The following is an 18283-nucleotide window of genomic DNA, read 5'->3' as shown; positions in this document are numbered from 1 at the left end:
GGACAGAAAAGAAAGTAAAAGGGTACTAAGGAAAAAAGTTTTAAGAAATACATCACACAATGAAGAAATAATGCAAAAAGACAAATGAATTCTAGAAAGGTAGTAAGAGGAAATGTCCCTTGGCCCCTAGAGAAAAGCACTTTCCTCCTTCACCCACGTTTTCCCCCCCCCATCCTTCAATCCCTCCCCCCTGGGTTATAACCTGCTCATTTGAAGTTGAGAGGCTGTTTCAAATTAGTTATGAAAGTTCTCGCTTTTCCCCTTAAAGGAAACCACAAGGAACATCAGTGCTTGCCAAATGGAAAGCAGTGTCATTGTGTCACGTTTCATAAATAATACAATTTTATTTTAATATTTATTCTGTTATATGTACATAATTAAAAATAGAAAAATAAAACCAAACTGAATCTTATAAAATATAAACTGTTTACACTAAGATGGTCTAAATTATGGAAGTTCAACATAGAAAAGCAGCCCAGGCATTCTGCTGTTTACTGTTAAAACAAATTCTACTTCTAGCAATATTTACAGAAAGATGCAGTGAGAGGAACAATTCTTCAGGACTGTTACTGCACACAAAATGCTTTTACAGACAAACAGTGCTGCTGTGAACCAGGCTGAGAACAAATGCACACTTTCACATCAGCAGGCATGATTCACATAAACAGTTCAAAGGACTGATTGTTTAAGCAGCTCCAGTTTCAGTCTCCAGTTGCATAGGAGAGTGGAAGGTATCATCCGGACAGGGTGATGCTGCAAAGATTTGTCACAAAAAGAAGCTGAGTTATTTCTGAATCTGAAAAGAAGAAAAAAAATCGGCAACGTTTTCTCATCAGGCTGAGTCCTTACAGTCCACTTCAGAGAGTCACCAGCTGAATTGTTGGAGTTAGTTCTTTTTGATTCCTGTTTTGCTCCCACAATGCAAGAAACCTCTTTCCTTGTCACTGCTAACTGACAGTTGCTTGCCTGTACTGTTTCATTAACTAAAGGAAAAAAAAAAATCCAGTTTTGTATAGAAAATAAAACATCACTATGTTCCGCTTTCTAGCTGGTGGGGGGAGGAAAAACAAAAAAAAAAAAAAAAAAGAAAAGCATTTATTTCCTCCTTCCCCATTCCCCACTTACTCCATGTTTTGTACTGATATTGTTGTACCTACATTTCTAAAAAGCAGCAAAGAAAAAAACCTTTAAACAAGATTATCCCTGAGTCTTACACAAATCAAGGCAATGCTATCCCCATTGTACCTTAAAATCTAAGATACTTAAAAAGTAGTTAAAAAAATTAACTTTAACCAACTAAAGAGATCTAGTGTGCCAAAACACAAAGCATAAAACTAAAAATAATCACTAGAAGCAAAGAAAAAAATGTCCCAATCTGGACAAAAGTCTATAATTTACCAATCTGATAAACTAAACTCAATTTCCAATTTGGAATTAAAATGAAACTAGGTCTTTTTTTAATGGCAACTAAAAACATGTGTAGACTGAAGAACTTTTTAAAGCCAACTGAATTAAAAAGTTACTTTTACTCTATGGAAGAACATGGCCAAAGAACAAGCAAGTAGCTTCACTAGAGCAAAGCGCTCAGTGGGGGGAAAAAATTGGGAATAAACAAGTGGTGATCTGAAACTGGCCATTTAAAAAAAACTTTTTTTAAAAAAAGGACAGTACAACACAAGATGCCACGGTCTCCAGACAAGAACACCGCTTCTCTAATCTGCTGAGATCTGAATGGAAACTGGCTTGCTGTACAGCTGAAGCACGAAAACCCCGCTATGGCTTAGCCCGTCACACCCCGTGCTCCGACAGCCACGGTGGGACCACAGCTCGCATCCACCTCGGAAAGGGAAGGGGTGGCTGCGGCCCTCAGTCCCCTTCCACGTCCGAGTCCGCGAACTTGAGCTCGCACTTGACATCGAAGGGCTTGTCCTTGGCCTCCCGGGACGCCTGCGAGTCCCCAGCCTGCAGCTGGCTGTTCCCGCAGTCGGGCTCGGTCTCGTAGCCGGTGTCGTGCGCGGGTTTCGGCTGCTCCCCGCTCTGGTGGCTCACGCTGCCCTGCTCCACCAGCGTCTCCTTCACGCTCTGCTCGCAGTCAGAAAAATCCGACTTCGTTTTCTTCTTGCCCAGCAGCATGACAGAGCGGAACTTCAGGCACTGCCCCGGCAGGTACCCCTTGTAGCAGTTGTAGGAGAGCAGGCACAAAAACAGAATGAAAAAGAAGAGGAAGAGGAACATCAACAAGAAGTTGTCGTTTGACTTGAGGAACATCGTCTTTTCTGGGACCGCATCGGGAATTGAATTGAAGAGCTCTGTGTTGGAGGCTACACTTGTAAGGACAGGGCCAATGGGCTTTGTCACTATCCTTGCTGTCGTTACTGGTACCATGTGAGTGGTCGAGGTGTGAGCAGTGGAACCCTCGGTTGACACAGCTGACGCTTTTGGCACATCACTATTACCTTCTGTTGGTGCAGCTGCTGCGGTGGGGCCCACCATGGTGTGCTGTATTTTTTTCAGTTCCAAAACGTGCTTAGCCAGCACTTGAGAAAATTTCTTATTCTTCACTTTTTCTTCTGACAAACACTGGTAAACACCACTGTCTCCTTCTGATAAATTGAAGATGAGCAGTGCCTTTTCCAGCAGACGGTACTTGGGACTCTCCACTCTCAGCACATCATCTTTGAACTTCCAAACTACCTGTGCCAGATTGGACTTTTGAGAACACTTGAGTTCTGCTGTGCTCCCATGCTTGAATGTATGCTGTAGGGGATTCTCTCTTACTTTATCTGGAACATCAAAATAAATGTGCAGAGTATCAGCAATGATTCCAGTTTCTCTAACCTGTACAGCTTCACAGGACTGTGTTACAGTCTTAATAGAAAGTGTGAAGGTTATGGCATTCACCTCACAAGACCAAGATGACAGCATGCAAGAATCTGAGTGAAATACCAAGCTACAGCTGCACGCAAAACATTGAGACAGACTAAGACATAGGACACCTCAAACTCTAAGAGAGCCTCCACTTCTAGACAGAGATGAGACCTTGCTGATCCACAACTGAACGTGCACTTGAGACGAGTCACTGAGGCAAGATACTGAACTTGGGGGTAAATTAAACTCTTAAGAGCTTTGTTTACTGCAGCTCAAATCTCCTGTAACACTGCTGCCTCTTTAAGATGTCCTTGATCTGGTGGCAGCAGCACACACTATAAAGAAAGGACCTGTGATTACTTGTCTTAAAGCACTATGGAAGGTACTTCAGCTGCTCTGTACTGTGTTCCAAGTTCCCCCTCCCCTCTGACTATAAAATCAGCTTTTTTTCCAAATCACTTAATCTGATCTAGCAGCAATAACCAAGCACTTGTCAAGGCTCACAGTAGAACGCCAAATGCTGTATCAAAGAGACAGAGGCCTCTGCAATAGAAGTACTTCTGGTATTGCTTTCATTCACAAGTCACTGTTGAGGTGCCCCCGTTCATTTCAGGGGGTTGTGCACTGCACACTGAAATGCATACAAACACAGACATTTTTAAGACAACATGCAGGCTGTACAGATGCTCAAATATTCAAAAGCAGAATCTCATACCTATAAAAATGTAAATGCATGTTCAGGTAATCACAAAAGCAAAGATGAACTATTCACAACTCTTTCACTACTCCACCTAGGCATATGAAAGAGCTCTACAAAGACTAACTCACCAGAACAAGAAGATGCATCTCCACCTATGTTCTGAATCCAGTTCCTGTAAAAGGAAGCCCAAACATTAAAACTTCAAATCCTGTTTCCTAGAGCCTGCCCGTTCCCTCATACTAAGTCAGTCATCTTATCTAAACAGCACTAGCAGACACAAATGGATAGAAAAAAGTCTGTATTTGAAAACATTTGCTTTTTAAAATTCCACTTATCAGTAAGGGACAAGACTGATTCAATACTGACTGTAACTGCAAGGTCATCAAATGCTACCATTACCTTCCAATTTCAGCCTCTTTAAAAATATCAATGCAGGAAGTTTCGAGGGGTTTCCAAGCACAGTAAGGATCCCTTGCTAGAACACAGTCAACACAAGTGGTGTACTTGTCACAGAACGCCACTGGGGACTGAACCACACCAGAATTTGAGCCAGCAAAGAGGTATTTTCTGCCCTAAAGAAAAACAAAGTAAAGATAAAAAAAATCAGAAAGAAATCACAGTTGATCACTTCCTCAAAGCCAAAACCTCATTACATGCTTTAAGTATCATTAAAGAGTTGCATACATTCAGCCATGTTCGTAAAAACTGGTGCATGAGGGGAATAAGCATTTGATTAGCTTTTATCTCTAGAAACTTAAGCTGAAAATATTGCAGCAATGCTGAAAGTGTGAAAAAGACAACAAAAACCTGAAACAGATACAGCTCGTGACAATGGAAAATAACCATGTCTAACCATGGCTTTATCACACAGTTTTTCCAGAAATATGAATGCTCCAACAATCCTTCTATGAGGCAAGGCAAGACTGTGAGGATGACTAGCCTGCAGCAGGCACATGAAAGCCTAACCAGGCTCCTTGTAGGACCTGCTCCTGTTAACCCAAAGCAGCCCTACTGCCTTCAGTTCCATCAACCAGCCAGGCCTCTGCAGCCACATCAGCATCAGCTTTATGCTTTTCAAGGAGGAACACTGGTAGTATTCAAAGAAAAACAGCACTGGTAAGACATCAAGGAAAAGGGGAATATGATCAGATCACCTGCTGAACCATTGCTGCTGGGATCCCCAACAAGTGTCACTCTGACACAACAGGAAAAGACTCATTCCAAACACCTCTCCTATAAAAGGCAGGCAGCTGCCATATTTCACTCACCTGCTTAAAAGCTCAGGGAAGCTGATGGCTAAAGCTACACTGACTGCACATATTACAAGGCAAAGACTGAAGAAAGGGACCTGTGCTGCAAACCCAAACCACCAGTGACCAACCAACCACCTCCTTTTGAGAGGCTCTGCACAGAAAGCCAAGTGGTACACCCCACCTTGGCAGTGGGTTGGCTTCATCCTGAGCAGAACACCAAGTGGATTTATCAGCATCCTACTGCAGTTGCCACAGCAAACGGGCCAGATCCAAGCACAGAGTTGTACTGCAGCCACACAGATCTCAGTGCACAGAAATGTCCTCAGGGGTCATGTCTGTAGGGGGACTGCTTGACTCTGGCAGAATGAGCATGGTCACAAAATGATGGGTAGACATCCAAGAGAGACTTCTGGTAGAAAAACATTCTTCAAAAAAATCTCATGTTCAGGGTGTAGAAGTTTTGTCTAGACATGAGAAAAAGCCTCAAGAAAACAACTATCAGACTATCTTAGGGGCAAATTTAGGTTTTGGGACTCACTGATGTTCTTTTGCTAAGTATGTAAGCAGGTTCTGCCATGAGAACTCAGAGCAGGTCAGTGTCTTTAATGCAATGATCATGAGAAAGTCTCTAGAGGAAGCTACAAGACCAAGCACAAATTAGTTTGGATTGGTCTCACATATGAAGTGTGCAGACAGCTTTCAAGGACACTCTCTGCACCGGAAAACACAAGGCAGAACAGGATCAAAAAAGAATCTGCTGGAAGACTGGAGTTTGAAAGACAGTTGAACATCCATCTATGTGCAGTCTTCCATCCTGAACTTTAACCTGGACTATGCTGCACTGCCCATAGCTTGGGGCATGGAAGAAGTGTATAGTGCTGGAGATGTACTACTTCCTAGGAAAAGCCTCCCACTCTGCCGAAGGCTCCCCCCATGTATGAAGCACTGTTATCTCCCTTGTGCTCTTCTAGATAATGCTGCCACACTGTGCATGCACTGTAGTGTCTCTCATGTTTGTCAGCTCATACATCCAAGAGTTCAGGGAACATGCAGCAAGTTGAGAAGACCATTAGAAAAAAAATCCAGACAAACCTTCAAGTCAAGTAGAAGACCTACTGTAGGATCGTCTGACTCTGCCCAGCACATTAAACAATGTGGGAAAAACCTGGAAACTACTGAAAAATGTGTTCAGAAAGGACTCTGACTCCAGAGAGGTCTAAATCCCACCATCAGGGTAATTATTACCCTTCTGTGGTTAATCCACTACTATGAGATGCCATGACATGTATCAAAATACCAGCTCTAGGAAGGACTTAAGCAGCCACTGACTGTGGAGGTAGAAACTTGTATTTTCATGCTGGGGAGCAGCAGTAAATCCCTGCTTGGCTGGTATCACGACTATACAGCTTTCATGCCTGGCCCAATCTCCCACTCATCATCACTGAAAAGGACCCCTGCTTTTATGAGAATGTACTGGGCAGCACTGTTTCAGTTTTGGGGTTTAGTTTTATGTGTCAACAATTATATCAGGAAGCAGTGTTTTGTTTCAATTCTAAGCTTTGAGAGAAGTTTCCTTGTGAAAAGGCAGTGCATTCCCTATGCACCCTCTATGCCATGATTCAGGATGCCCTTGAGGAACTGAGCATGTACCACCTGGACTCAGAATGAATACATTCAATGCCATTTTTCCTACACTAGTCTTGGCTACCATGTACATGATGGAACTGCTACATCACATGTCTTTGGTTTAAGGCTATAATGCCCATCTCTTCCCTTGCACACTCAAGAAATGGAGGAATCATAATTAAGCCAGTGTATGAATGATCCCACAATGAGAAGAACAGGCATTAGCATATTTATTAGAGGAGTCATCTATCCTTATCTTCTATCATAGGGCAAACCTGGAAAACCCCTGTCAAAACAAGACACTTGAAGCTTTCTTTGCAGATAAAGCAGAAGAAACCAGCAAATACTTTATGTACATATGTAGACACATAATATATATCCACACACATATATAGAGAGCTGCCAGTGTGATGCACCATACAAAAATAATACAAACATCTTTACTGAAAACTGTAGGCACGAAAGATTTTAATCCTGATTTTCATTTGTCCAGCAAAAATATGCTCTGTCCTCATGACTTCTTCCTATTATAAGCATGAAAGGACACATAAGCATGCAAGTTGAGCTTGTAAAATTATGACATAAAGCTCTGTTCCACTGAGCTGATCATGTTGACATGCAAAGTTCTATTAAATATCACAGAAAGATAAAAGCTGTTTCAAAGATATGTTGGCAGTATTCCTAAATCCCTAAGATGCAGAGAACTTATCTTTCACTAGGTAGGTACTGAATGCTGGTATTACTATCAGACACTTCAAAAGAGGCATTTCAGTCTCTGAAATCTCACTGTCTGAGGGGTCTGATGCTACAAATCAATGGCTAGGGCAGTGGAGAGGATTTTTCCTCACAGATCTGCAATGGCCACAAGAGGTCGGGATTTTTACACTACTCCTAACCCGCAGTCTGGTGTTCTGAAACACCTTACAGCCTTCAGCTTCTGCACATGGAATCAAACTGAAGATCTGCACACTCGTGACCACCCCACACCCTTCCCCACGTCCACATACATTTAGAAGTTTGGCACCTACCAAACAGACTGAAATGCAGCAGGCAATATGTGGTACTGCTGCAGTACCATGAGTTACACAAATGCAGCTTTTGGGTGGTGCACAGTGATGGTCTCCTGTTGCAAGGTTACAAAGTGGTACTTAAAAAGTTTTGGGGAAGAACAAAAATGAGATGAATGCTGTGATGCTCATAGCACTTACTGTTTTGGATGAAAGCAAGAGAGTTTGGACTGGTTCAAAATCTGGAAAAAACTGTGTTTCTTCAATAATATGCATTCCATTTTCATAGCTGATGGCTTTGTGCACAGCTCCCCGATCTGAAACAACAGAGCAATATGTTTAAGTAAGATCCTTAAAACAGAAAGGCAGGAAAAAAAACCTGCATAATTGCTTTAACTTGTCTCAGTAATCTGCTTGCTGTTTAGATGAAGACTTCATATAACTCTGTGTCAAAGGCAACCATTAAATTTGCCATCAGCAGGAGCTCTGAGCAAGAAAACATTCTGGCACACAGAACGACCACTTAGAGATTTATCTTCTGTGTGTTTTTGCTGCTCTCGTGCAGCTTTGCAGTTCTTTTCCTGCAATACCTTTTCAATGTTATGTTAAGACTGTCCACTTACTGTGGCACCTTGCCTTTTAATGGAAACACCAGCTCTACAAGCACTGCAAACATGGAAATCTCAAGAGTTTCTCTTTGAAAACTAAAGAACCAGCGTACCCTTAAAACAGAGGACTTCTGCAGAACTCACCTGTACCGATGAACATCACATCATACATGGTGCCATTGAGTGCTCTGACTCTGTCTACCACAATCTGTGTGTACTTCACATCTTGCTTTACCAGCCGAGGTCTGTCTCCCATCGGGGTCACTGAGTCATCCATCAGAGGATGGTCTCTAACAAACTGCAGTGTCTTGTCTGGTAAATTCAGCGAGCTCATGTAGCTCGATCCTCCGGCTTCGTTGTTTATACACTAGCAGGAGGACGGGGGGGTAGGGGGGGGAAACAACAAAACAAAAGAGACAATCAAATTATATCATTTACTTGTACAAAACAAAGACACAGCATGCATTTTCTTCTCTGCATCACTCTGGCCAGCAAGCACACCTTCATACTACACTTATTCTAGTGAAGCAAGTCCTCAGGTCTCGTAGCACTCCGGCTTCTGTGATGCACTAATCCCTGAGCCTTGGACTACATTTTTGTTTGGCCTCAAAATACATTCTAGGAAAATATTCCTTCTGTAACTCTCACACATTTTAACTGCTTTTAGCTGTCACCTCATTCAGCACCAGCAACAAGATGACTGTAAGGAACATAAGGAAGTAAGAAAAGTCTGAAAGAGACTGAGCACTATGAACGTTTTAGTCTGTAGAGTCTGTGTTGGATAAACATGCTGAACCTACAGAGACAATCCAACAGCTGCTATACTTCTATTCATTTGAACTCAAAAGTATTTCTAGTGTATATATATTCTGTTTCACCAGCAGAAAATTATTAACAAAATAACAAAAACCCCAAACCAGTAAATAACTCAATTCTAAATTAAAAAGAAACAAACACTTTGGTTCCCAGATACAAAGTTCAGAACATATCACTTCACTGTTTTCGTACACTTTTTTGCAACAAGAAGTAACCGGGTAGGGCAAACAAATAATTCATTAATAGGTTACCTAATGCTTTCTAGTCTTTTTACTTTTGAGCATTAAAAAAAAAAAAAAAAAAAAAGGTCATCAGACCCAAGATTTCCCAAACTTACCGCACCAGGTCGAGGATTAGGGATCTCCCCATTGTATCGTACCCACTTTGTATGAGCCTGTTCCACTATAGCACTCTGCATGTATTTTCCTTTTGAGAAAACCTCTTCTACAGTAGACAGACTGTATGCACACACTGCTGACAACCCCACGTTATTCCTACAAGTTCAGGAAGAAATGGAAAAAAAAAAAAAAAAAAAGAAACAATCCCTCCCAAAAAACAAACAAACAAACAAAAAACAAAAACAAAAACACAGGAGCAATTATTAGTTCTTGTAGTAACCAACTGACACTAAAGGTACTTATCCAGGAAAAGGCTAAACCACACTTACAGTTGTGGGGTGAAGACTCCATATATCACTGGTTCCTTCAAAGTCGAAGACTTGAGAATAAAAACATCATTGATAACATTGAAAATTAAGTTCTTATCGGGGATGGTACAAATCAGTCTGGCCTTGAGAAAGGACGTCCATTTTTTTTGCAAGATCCTTAATCCTCCTTGGTCCCTCTTATGACATTAAAAAAAAAATAAAAAGGTATTTGTGAGGAGAACTAGCAGTATTTTTGCATTTAAGAACCACTGCTATAGCACGAAATTACTAAGCTCTGTTATTTTCTAACATTTCGTCTATAGCAACCATCAATAAATGTTAACACATTCACAAACAGAACAGTAAAAAAGCCACAGGAAAACTGATTCAACAACAATAATGCAGAATTGTTTCTACCACACACACAGGCAACATGGAATACGAGAGTTAATGAAGAACCACACTTCAGCAACACTTGAGAAAACTGAGATGGGCAATGCACCATCAGGAAAAAACTGTTTATTAGAACAAAAAAATAAGGGTGGAAGTACTATACTATCCCTTTAGAGAAATAAGTAATATTGTATTTTTTCTAAGACATCAAAACTGTGAGTTAAATTCTAATGCTGCAATATGCCCTTAAACTTGCCTGGCATTGATACTTTCATTAGAAGAAATGCAGCAATGGTTTAGTCCTGCTAGCAGTTACCACCTTTATTCAGGATTTGCAGTACCAAGGCTTAAAGAAGTTAAGATACATTGACAAGAAATGTTCCAAAATATTTGCTAATCAAGCTGTAGCTCTGATACTCCACTTCAAAAAAGCAGGGCATATTGAAACTGCATTGATATTCCCATTCATTATCCAAAAGGTGTTATGCAAAGTACTAAAGAAAATATGCAAAATTTATTTAAACAATTAAGTATAAATGCTTATGGATTTGCAACTTGCCACTGACTCCTATTTCAAACAGAACAGTCTGAATTATATAATTATATAATAATGAAGCTCTCATATTCCACAACAATCCCCTTTTAAAGCATACACAAGCTGTCAGTGGGTAGAGGGTCATAAAAAGCCCAACATAAACTTTCCTCCAGCTCCTTGTTTAACAGAAATCTCAAGGGCACTAACTTTTCATTTATGTTTTGACTTCCATGTTTAAATATAAAACAGTGAAGTCAAAATAAAACTTTCAACCTCATAAAAATGAGGCGGAGAGATGAATTTCCTGTTGGAAAAAAAAAAAACCTTGAGGAAATTGATACATTCCACTGAAAAAGTTTTTGTTAAATCAACGTCTTATACTGGGGAAAAAAAACAAAAACACTTTCATCAGCAAGATTTTCAACCAACACTCCTGAGGAAATACTTGAATCAGCCTAACCCAGTGAGGTTTAAGCACAGCAAGCGTGACACAATCAGGCTGCTGGTGACCATTTTCCTTCAGGCTCTGGCAGCTGTTAAGAGCTTCATAGAAGTCTCATCTGCTACATCAGAGCCAAGAACTATTTTGCTGTGGACACAGCTACAGTTCTGCTTGCATATAGATACTTGAAAGTCACTCGACAGACATCCTGTCTGCTCAGCTCCAACCAAAGTCAGTTCTTCACAGGGAGCTGTACTTGTCAAAAAAGAAAAAAAAAAAAAAGATAAAAGAAAGGAAAGCCTCAGGAAACACTTTTTCTGTTGCTGGGTTTTGTCATGGTTGGTTTGTTTTCCCCCGGAGGAGTGGAGAACGCCCAGATGTATTGAAATTTCATAACTGTGCAAAATTAAGTCAAGTATTTATTCACAAAGCAACCATTAGGCTTTCTCAGTTCTGAAGAAACTGATTGCTGATTCCCTAAGATTCACTAAATTCAACCACTTCCAGTTAACTGGCAGTAAGTTCATAAAAATAAATGCTTTTTAACACACATATACAAAATTCTAGTTGATATAGTAACAGTAAATTGAACTATCTCCCACCTTGCAGACCCTAGCTATTCTTGGAATCATCAGTTTTCCAATACATTCATACTCCACAGACACCTCAGTGAAAAAGAAGTATATCTTGTCATCTTCTCCATCTGTGCTGTTTTGATCTGCTCTTATCACATCAGCAAAAACAAAATTGGGCTCTACAGACAGAAAGAGAAGAATTTTCCATTACATATGAGACTACTAACCTGATTGTCTCAAAGACCCTCTAGGAGTTCTCTTTCACCCAAATTCCACACTGAATTTACCTGCTCTCTAGTCACTGACCTCCCTACACAGTTTCTTGTTCATAATATGAATAGTGTTTCTCAAAAACAAAAAACCAGCCAGGAACAGAAAAAAAACTCCCCAAACCCGCAAATCCTAAATGAAAGCACTAAGATACCTGAGAGATCTCTGAAGTAATGAGATTATTACTGCACCATAATGTTCTTCAGCCCATACTCAAACATGGTTTTCTAATAGGCCTGGAGGACATGACCTCCCTTGCCTGCCTCCCCTCCATTTCAGCTACTAGCTGAAAGACTAAAAACAACATTACAACATGTGTTACAAAACTCACTATCCTGTACTTTTTGGTTATGATGATCATGATTTTGGTCCTTTTTGGCACAAAGCCTCAAACCTCTGAAAGCTCAGTGAATTCTGAAATTCAGGAACTGAAATCACCAAGGACCATGATCAGCTCAATTTGAAAACCCATTCCAGACCAAAAACATTGCTTTCCTTACTGTATCATAACTAAGCTGCATTACTGCAAAGAAGAACACGTAGATATAAAATAAACTGCAGCCATTACTGTCCAGAGTAAGCCTGTACATCTTGAAGCTGTTTTCATTGTCAATGCTGATAAAAATCCTAAAATTTCAAAACAACATCTCTTGATGGCATGCATGAGGGCACACACTCACATGTCGGGGTATGCCAGTATAACAAAATCCATTCTCTCTATTAGACAATTGCTCCTTACACCCAGGAAAACTCTGTCAGTGTGGGGTTGAAGAAGGAAAAGTAATTTATCTGGGCCAGTTCTCATGCCCACTTACCATTAAGCCAAGGTATTGCATACTCTGTTCTCAGAGGGCTCTGATGAGAGTGCCGTGAAATAATGGGTTCACTTCCCAAGAAATTGTAAGAAGTCCCAGAATACAGCTCCTCGTCTTTAACACAAAACCAAATATTTTAGATCTTATGGACTGGATACCAAAAAAGGTACATAAATATTTTCTGAGTCTATGTAAGCTTAAGCTTCCCACAAGAAAAGACAAACAAGGACTTCCTCTAAATTGCCCTGGACATGTATTTTATGTTTACATTTCTGCTGACTGTGCTGAAGCCTAACACTTCCAGAGTGTGGTTTATTGATGCTCTAACACGAGAACTGAAGAAATTCAGAGTAGTTTCTGTGGTACTTTAGCACTTAACATGTAAACCTACAGTTCATGTAAAACCATGCAAATTTACTTAAATGCATCAGAAGTCTGGAATTATTCTTCTCTCTTTCTATGCCACCACTGTTCAAACTCAACTTTTAAAAACGTAGGCACAGTGCAGGGAGTTGTGTTTCTCATTTCCTGTTTCATCCTATGTTGAGCTTCTCTCATGATCTTGTGACACAACAGTAAATCCATCAACTCTGGTTCCCCCAGGTCGAGATTCAGGTGTCTTTCTATGCAGTAAGTCTACCTGCAATCAATATCCCACTTCTCTATTCTGTCTTATGGGTAAGTCTTCAGGACAGCTAAAAAGCACCACTTGTTAAATTTACTGAAATTGCATTAATGGATGCTACAAATGCAGCCAAGTACATTTAGACTACCTAGACTAAATAGGTTAAACACCTGAAAATACAGTTTGAAAATTAGTATTTTAGAAGTTGCTTCCAAAACAACCTAGAGTTTTTAAGTTCTCCTTCTAAAAACATGCTAAGGTTGACTAAATAAGTATTTTAACATCTTTACAGATACACAATAAAGGGAAAAAACATGGATGCAAGCTACCATTTTGACACTGACAAACTGGAGCATGACAGTGGGAAAGACAGAACGTTTTTTTATATATAAGAACGAGGTAGACAAAGTCTGAACTTACCAACCATAACAGATGTGTAGCTTTGAGCAGGATCAAATGGACATCTACCCTTACCATCCTCATTTTTACCTCCAAGTTCAAATGAAGTTAAATTCTGCAAAAAAAAAAAAAAAAACCAAACAAGTTGAAAACCACAAAACAACTGTTAGCACTTTTTCAGCCACTCAAGCTCATGCAAAATTAACTGAAAACTAAACACTAAATGTTAGGCTATATCATCAACTGCCAGAATCAAAGGCATTTTGTGTAGAATTATAAAAGGCATGTGTTTTTAGAAAATATTATCAAGTCCCACGGACAGAGAGGAAATGTGATCCTGTAATTTGTGAGGCCAAGAACAGAAAAGAGCAGAAGATGAAAAGTTAAATCCAGACAGACCTCAAGAAAAAGCACCCAAGAAAGTCACCAGGAACAGCAGGGAAGTTAATTGATATATGGAAAGAACTGGCAATTATTGAATTAGCCTGAAAAAAATAAGAGAGTCTCAGAAATCAAGAAGGCTTTCTGAAGTGGATTTAGCAATTTTCGAGATTATGTTAAATTTGTGAGATAGGGTATAATCCAGCTAAGGCTTTAAAAAGCAACAGAGTATTTTGGCTGCTACTTTATAAATCCCCTAAAAAGACCAAGAGAACGAGGATCAGAAAGATGATGAACTGCAGCCACAGTACTGGGCAAGTAATCAGTTATACTGTGTAATGGAGACATTGGAAGCTAAGAACAATGGCTCCTGGCAATATTCCAGAGGTGATGGCTGGTAGACTTGCAAGCAGGGGAGACAAAAAGGCACAACTACAAGATTTCTCAACTTTCGAATTGCTAAGAGCCGCAGTAGGGAAAATGATACAAGAGTCAGCAGTGAGAAAAAGGGAGTTTTAATTTTCTGCCAAGACTTCACTCTGAAGCATTCAGCACTACGAATCTGTGGCATAGCCAGAAGCAGAGACAAAAGACAAGCAGAGACAGGAATCTGAGAAATTTTGGGAAGATCTGGTAATGGGTGGAAGTTACAAACAATGTAATTTCAGTTTCAGAAACTGGTTTTATGCTAACACACAATACGCAAAGAATTACGAAAAAGTAAATCTGTAGTTAGACAACATGAATCAAGAATTCATTAAGCGCTCTGAAAAAAGGAACAGTACAGTTTATTTCCATAATCTATGGTGGGACAGTGCAATAAATGCTCCTAATCTTACAACCAGCACGGAAGACACAACAGTTTCAGGAATGGAGATCAACTTGTTTACTTGAGCTGCTTTTTAAGTTAGAGTTGTTGCTCGGTCAAAACATACACAGATTTCTTACCACGTAATCACATGTTGGCTGAAATGCATTAGTTCCACACACGTAGAGAAAAGTGTCATTCAGCTGCTGCAAGACACGCACGTAGTTACGACACTCTGTCTGTAAGAGAGGACGAGGAGAGAACCAGTCTGATAAAAACCATGGCTTCCACGTTCCAACACAAACAGATGATAGTGTGCCGTCAGCTTGTCTGTTGCCACACACCAGAGAAGCCTGGATGACACAAGGGTGGCACTGGGGCACCATCTCCCTACAATCTCCAGGAGCTCTAATCAATCCTGCAGCATTTGGTTTCCTACAGACAGTCGTGTGCAGCTGCCTCAGTATCCTATCAGGGTAGCATCACCAAGTACCATATACTCAGCAGGGTCCATCTCAAGATGTTTTTACAAAAGCACAAGCTCCAAACACACATCCAATCCATGGCAATGACTAGTTAAACATGGAGTTTTGGATTTCACCATCTCTTGTACACCTCAATGAAACAGCGACAGCCAAGGTTGTTTCTTAAGAGCAAAACCTGTATTTTCCCTAAATTAGCTATACAGTTTTGTCACTTATTGTTGTCCTTCCATGCCCTGTCACCCCTCCTCCCTTCCCCCCCCAGTCCCTGATATCATTCAAGGAATCTTCTTAATTTCTTTGGCTCTGAAACAGAACAATGAGTTTGAGCAAAACCCTTAATAAAGGATACCATAAAGACTCAGAGTAATAACAAAGAAAAACAACTCTAAACATCCACTTAGAGAGGGGGAAAACCAGTATCAACAACATCCCTTAATTCTTGCTAGTATACTGCCAGACACCACCACTGAACTGTTGTTCTATAAACTTCTTAAGCAAGTTTCAGCACTGGCCTTACTATTCCTTCTTATGAGACAAGCTAGGTATTTCTGTGACTGTATGGGAGAAAACTGCAGGGAGGGGAAGAGAGTAAAACCAGTTTTCTGCCAGATGAGGTCCTTGAACAACTGCATGAATGCTTTCTGCTGGCATTACACAGTACAGTGGTGATGGATGGGGGATAGTGTAAGAAATAGCAATAGTGGCTTAAAACCTTGACCCTTTTGAAACTCTTGGACTATGCAAAACATCACAGCTACAATAAATGTGACTACTAAATGGTTAGGAGCACAGTGAGGGAAAAGTATGGCCAGTAACAACTGTGAGTTGCTAAACTGGGGGCAGGGGAAAACAAAGAAAACAAATTTAGAGCTCTGAGAAAGTACCTCTTTGTGGGGTCTAACATACCCCACCAATAATCTCTGCAGAGGACTTGTGGAGATTCACACACAGCTGGCTAAACATATGCATATAAGAGAAACTCACATCTCACAGTCATTGTGGCTGTTAGTGAGTATTATTACTAGCAAGCCCAAATGAACCTGGAAAACACAAATATTCTCTGACCTCATCCTGAAGAGGCAGACAAGGAGGAAACAGCCCTTAAAATATCTGCCACACCTCATGTTTGGACAACGTACTGACAGTCACCAGTGGAAGGAAAAGCAGTAAGCTAGTCCAAGGGAGGGAAGAGAGCCCACTCCCACCCTGGGGAGGTCCATGAAGGCAGAATGCCTATGGGCCCTGGATGCAGCACTTGGGGTTTTGTAGCAGCGTGAAATGAAGAGGCTGCAGGTTTAAGGGTCACATCCCTGCAACTGCAGAGTAGGACTGCTTTCTGCATTCACAGACTTGCAGGATTCTACTTTCAAACCTGTGCTAAAAGCCTGACTGACAGTCTTGCCCAACAAACCCTCGCTCTGCCACATCATTAAATGAAGTGGTTTTACACGAGGGGAAAGGTACATCCACATACAGTCAACTAACTGGAGTAAACCACCTCCAGAGAGAGGGAAAACCAGCAAGCCAGACCACACCCTGGCAGTCATGAGGAGTCAGTGGTTCCTAGAAACACCCAGGGATCTCAGGAGCTGAGCCTGCCTGCACTGCCAAGCTGTCAGGAGGTCAGGCTGCTTAGGAAGGTGCACACCCGCTGAGCACCACAAGGGGACACAGAATGGGTGGAAAAAACCCCAGACACCTATGCCCTAAAGCCAAGCAAATGAAATTATCAGTCATTCTGTGAAACCAAATGCTGGGAAGGAATTATTACAACGACAAAACACAACAGTTGCTATCAGTTACTTCAGTGAAAGGGATACTGTTTTAGCATTTCAAATGGAAAACCATTAAAACTAGAGCACACATCAGGGTGTGTTCAGATTTTCAGACATTCAAGTAACAGTCACTAGCAAAAAATGATGAACTATTGAAAAAAAACAAACAACAAAACAAACAAAAAAAAACCCCAACCCAAGACAAAAAAAAACAACCAACCAAACAAACAAAAAACCAAAACCAAACCAAAAAACAAAACAAAACAACCCAAAACCAAAAAGTCACCAACCTAGGCATGCTGCAATTTCTAATGCTCAAGGTAATTTAGAAAAACTGGGCGATTATTTCAACATTTTATTTCAAACAACTGGATACTTTCTTTTTTTAACATCTCTTCTCTGCAATGTGTAATATCTTTGCCAAAGTTCAATAAAAGTACCTGTTCTGATTTGCCCTTGACTGCACATTTTGTCCTTTTATCTTCTGCGGCCTTCCAGTGTAACTAAGTGAAAAAAGAAGCAACAAAAAGGCACATTCAAAGTACTTCAATTCAATACAAGATCTGAAAATCTTGCAACAACACATACACACCCCAAAAAAGGCAATCCTAAAACTATCTGCACCAAATGCAAGTTATTTATTTCCCCAGTAGTTTTCAAATGTTCAAAGCCATTCTTTCCCAGGGAGATGACATTTTCAAATTCATGGGCCTTAAGCAGGACTAAACTACTGTTATTATCTTTTGGGTTCTTAATGATGACTCCCCTCAAATTGCTAATAAAGTTTTCACTACCATATGCATTAGGGAGATGCAACTGTAACTGTTTTAAGTATTTTCAATTTTAAATACTTCTCAATTTCATTAACACGAATAAAAAACATATAGGGGAGAGGAACTGCAGAAAACTTATTGGACCAATTTACACTATACTGAGTACAATTTTGACAGCTAAATGTACCCATTAAACAAGTTTTATATTGCTGGTGACACTTCCCACCACCATCCATAAATATGTTCTTCAGATTAAAGATCATATGAGCATCTTCCAAGGTATGCTGTGTGGGACTCAACGCTGCACCTCTACGTGTCAGCCTGTGCTGCTGATGGAATGAGAAGCAGGAGCCTGGGAAGGACTGGAAGCAATACAGTGTTAGCAGATTTCTGCCTGGCTAAGCTACTTTGAGAAGCCACCATCAGCACATCCAAAGTACCTCTGTGAGCAAGCTGGATCAGACCTGTCTGCACCACCTCTTG

The 18283-nt window shown here is 40.5% G+C and overlaps 1 protein-coding gene across 12 annotated transcripts in view; it reads right to left on the bottom strand.

Moving 5' to 3' along the window:
• Positions 1 to 18283, bottom strand: part of SEMA4D (semaphorin 4D) — a 95775-nt gene that overhangs the window by 13362 nt on the left and 64130 nt on the right. For 7 of the 12 annotated variants that reach the window (XM_027653184.1, XM_027653183.1, XM_027653188.1 and 4 more), the window contains 12 exons: positions 17468 to 17530; positions 14908 to 15006; positions 13600 to 13693; positions 12555 to 12668; positions 11497 to 11648; positions 9546 to 9721; positions 9216 to 9372; positions 8207 to 8429; positions 7656 to 7771; positions 3968 to 4140; positions 3697 to 3740; positions 894 to 2783 (listed from right to left, as the gene is read on the bottom strand). In XM_027653184.1, coding sequence (XP_027508985.1) covers positions 1867 to 2783; positions 3697 to 3740; positions 3968 to 4140; positions 7656 to 7771; positions 8207 to 8429; positions 9216 to 9372; positions 9546 to 9721; positions 11497 to 11648; positions 12555 to 12668; positions 13600 to 13693; positions 14908 to 15006; positions 17468 to 17530 — 2328 coding nt within the window. In that variant the 3' untranslated portion in view covers positions 894 to 1866. Of the gene's footprint in view, positions 1 to 893; positions 2784 to 3696; positions 3741 to 3967; positions 4141 to 7655; positions 7772 to 8206; positions 8430 to 9215; positions 9373 to 9545; positions 9722 to 11496; positions 11649 to 12554; positions 12669 to 13599; positions 13694 to 14907; positions 15007 to 17467; positions 17531 to 18283 lie in introns of those variants that run through there. The other 5 variants (XM_027653191.1, XM_027653192.1, XM_027653193.1 and 2 more) reach the window with 2 other exon arrangements.

The sequence above is a fragment of the Corapipo altera genome, unplaced genomic scaffold, assembly GCF_003945725.1.
Source record: "Corapipo altera isolate COAL_440 unplaced genomic scaffold, ASM394572v1 61305, whole genome shotgun sequence".
In the NCBI taxonomy this organism is placed as follows: domain Eukaryota; kingdom Metazoa; phylum Chordata; class Aves; order Passeriformes; family Pipridae; genus Corapipo; species Corapipo altera.
The sequence above is the reverse complement of the archived record's forward strand: the minus strand, read 5'-3'. Positions and strand labels throughout refer to the sequence as shown.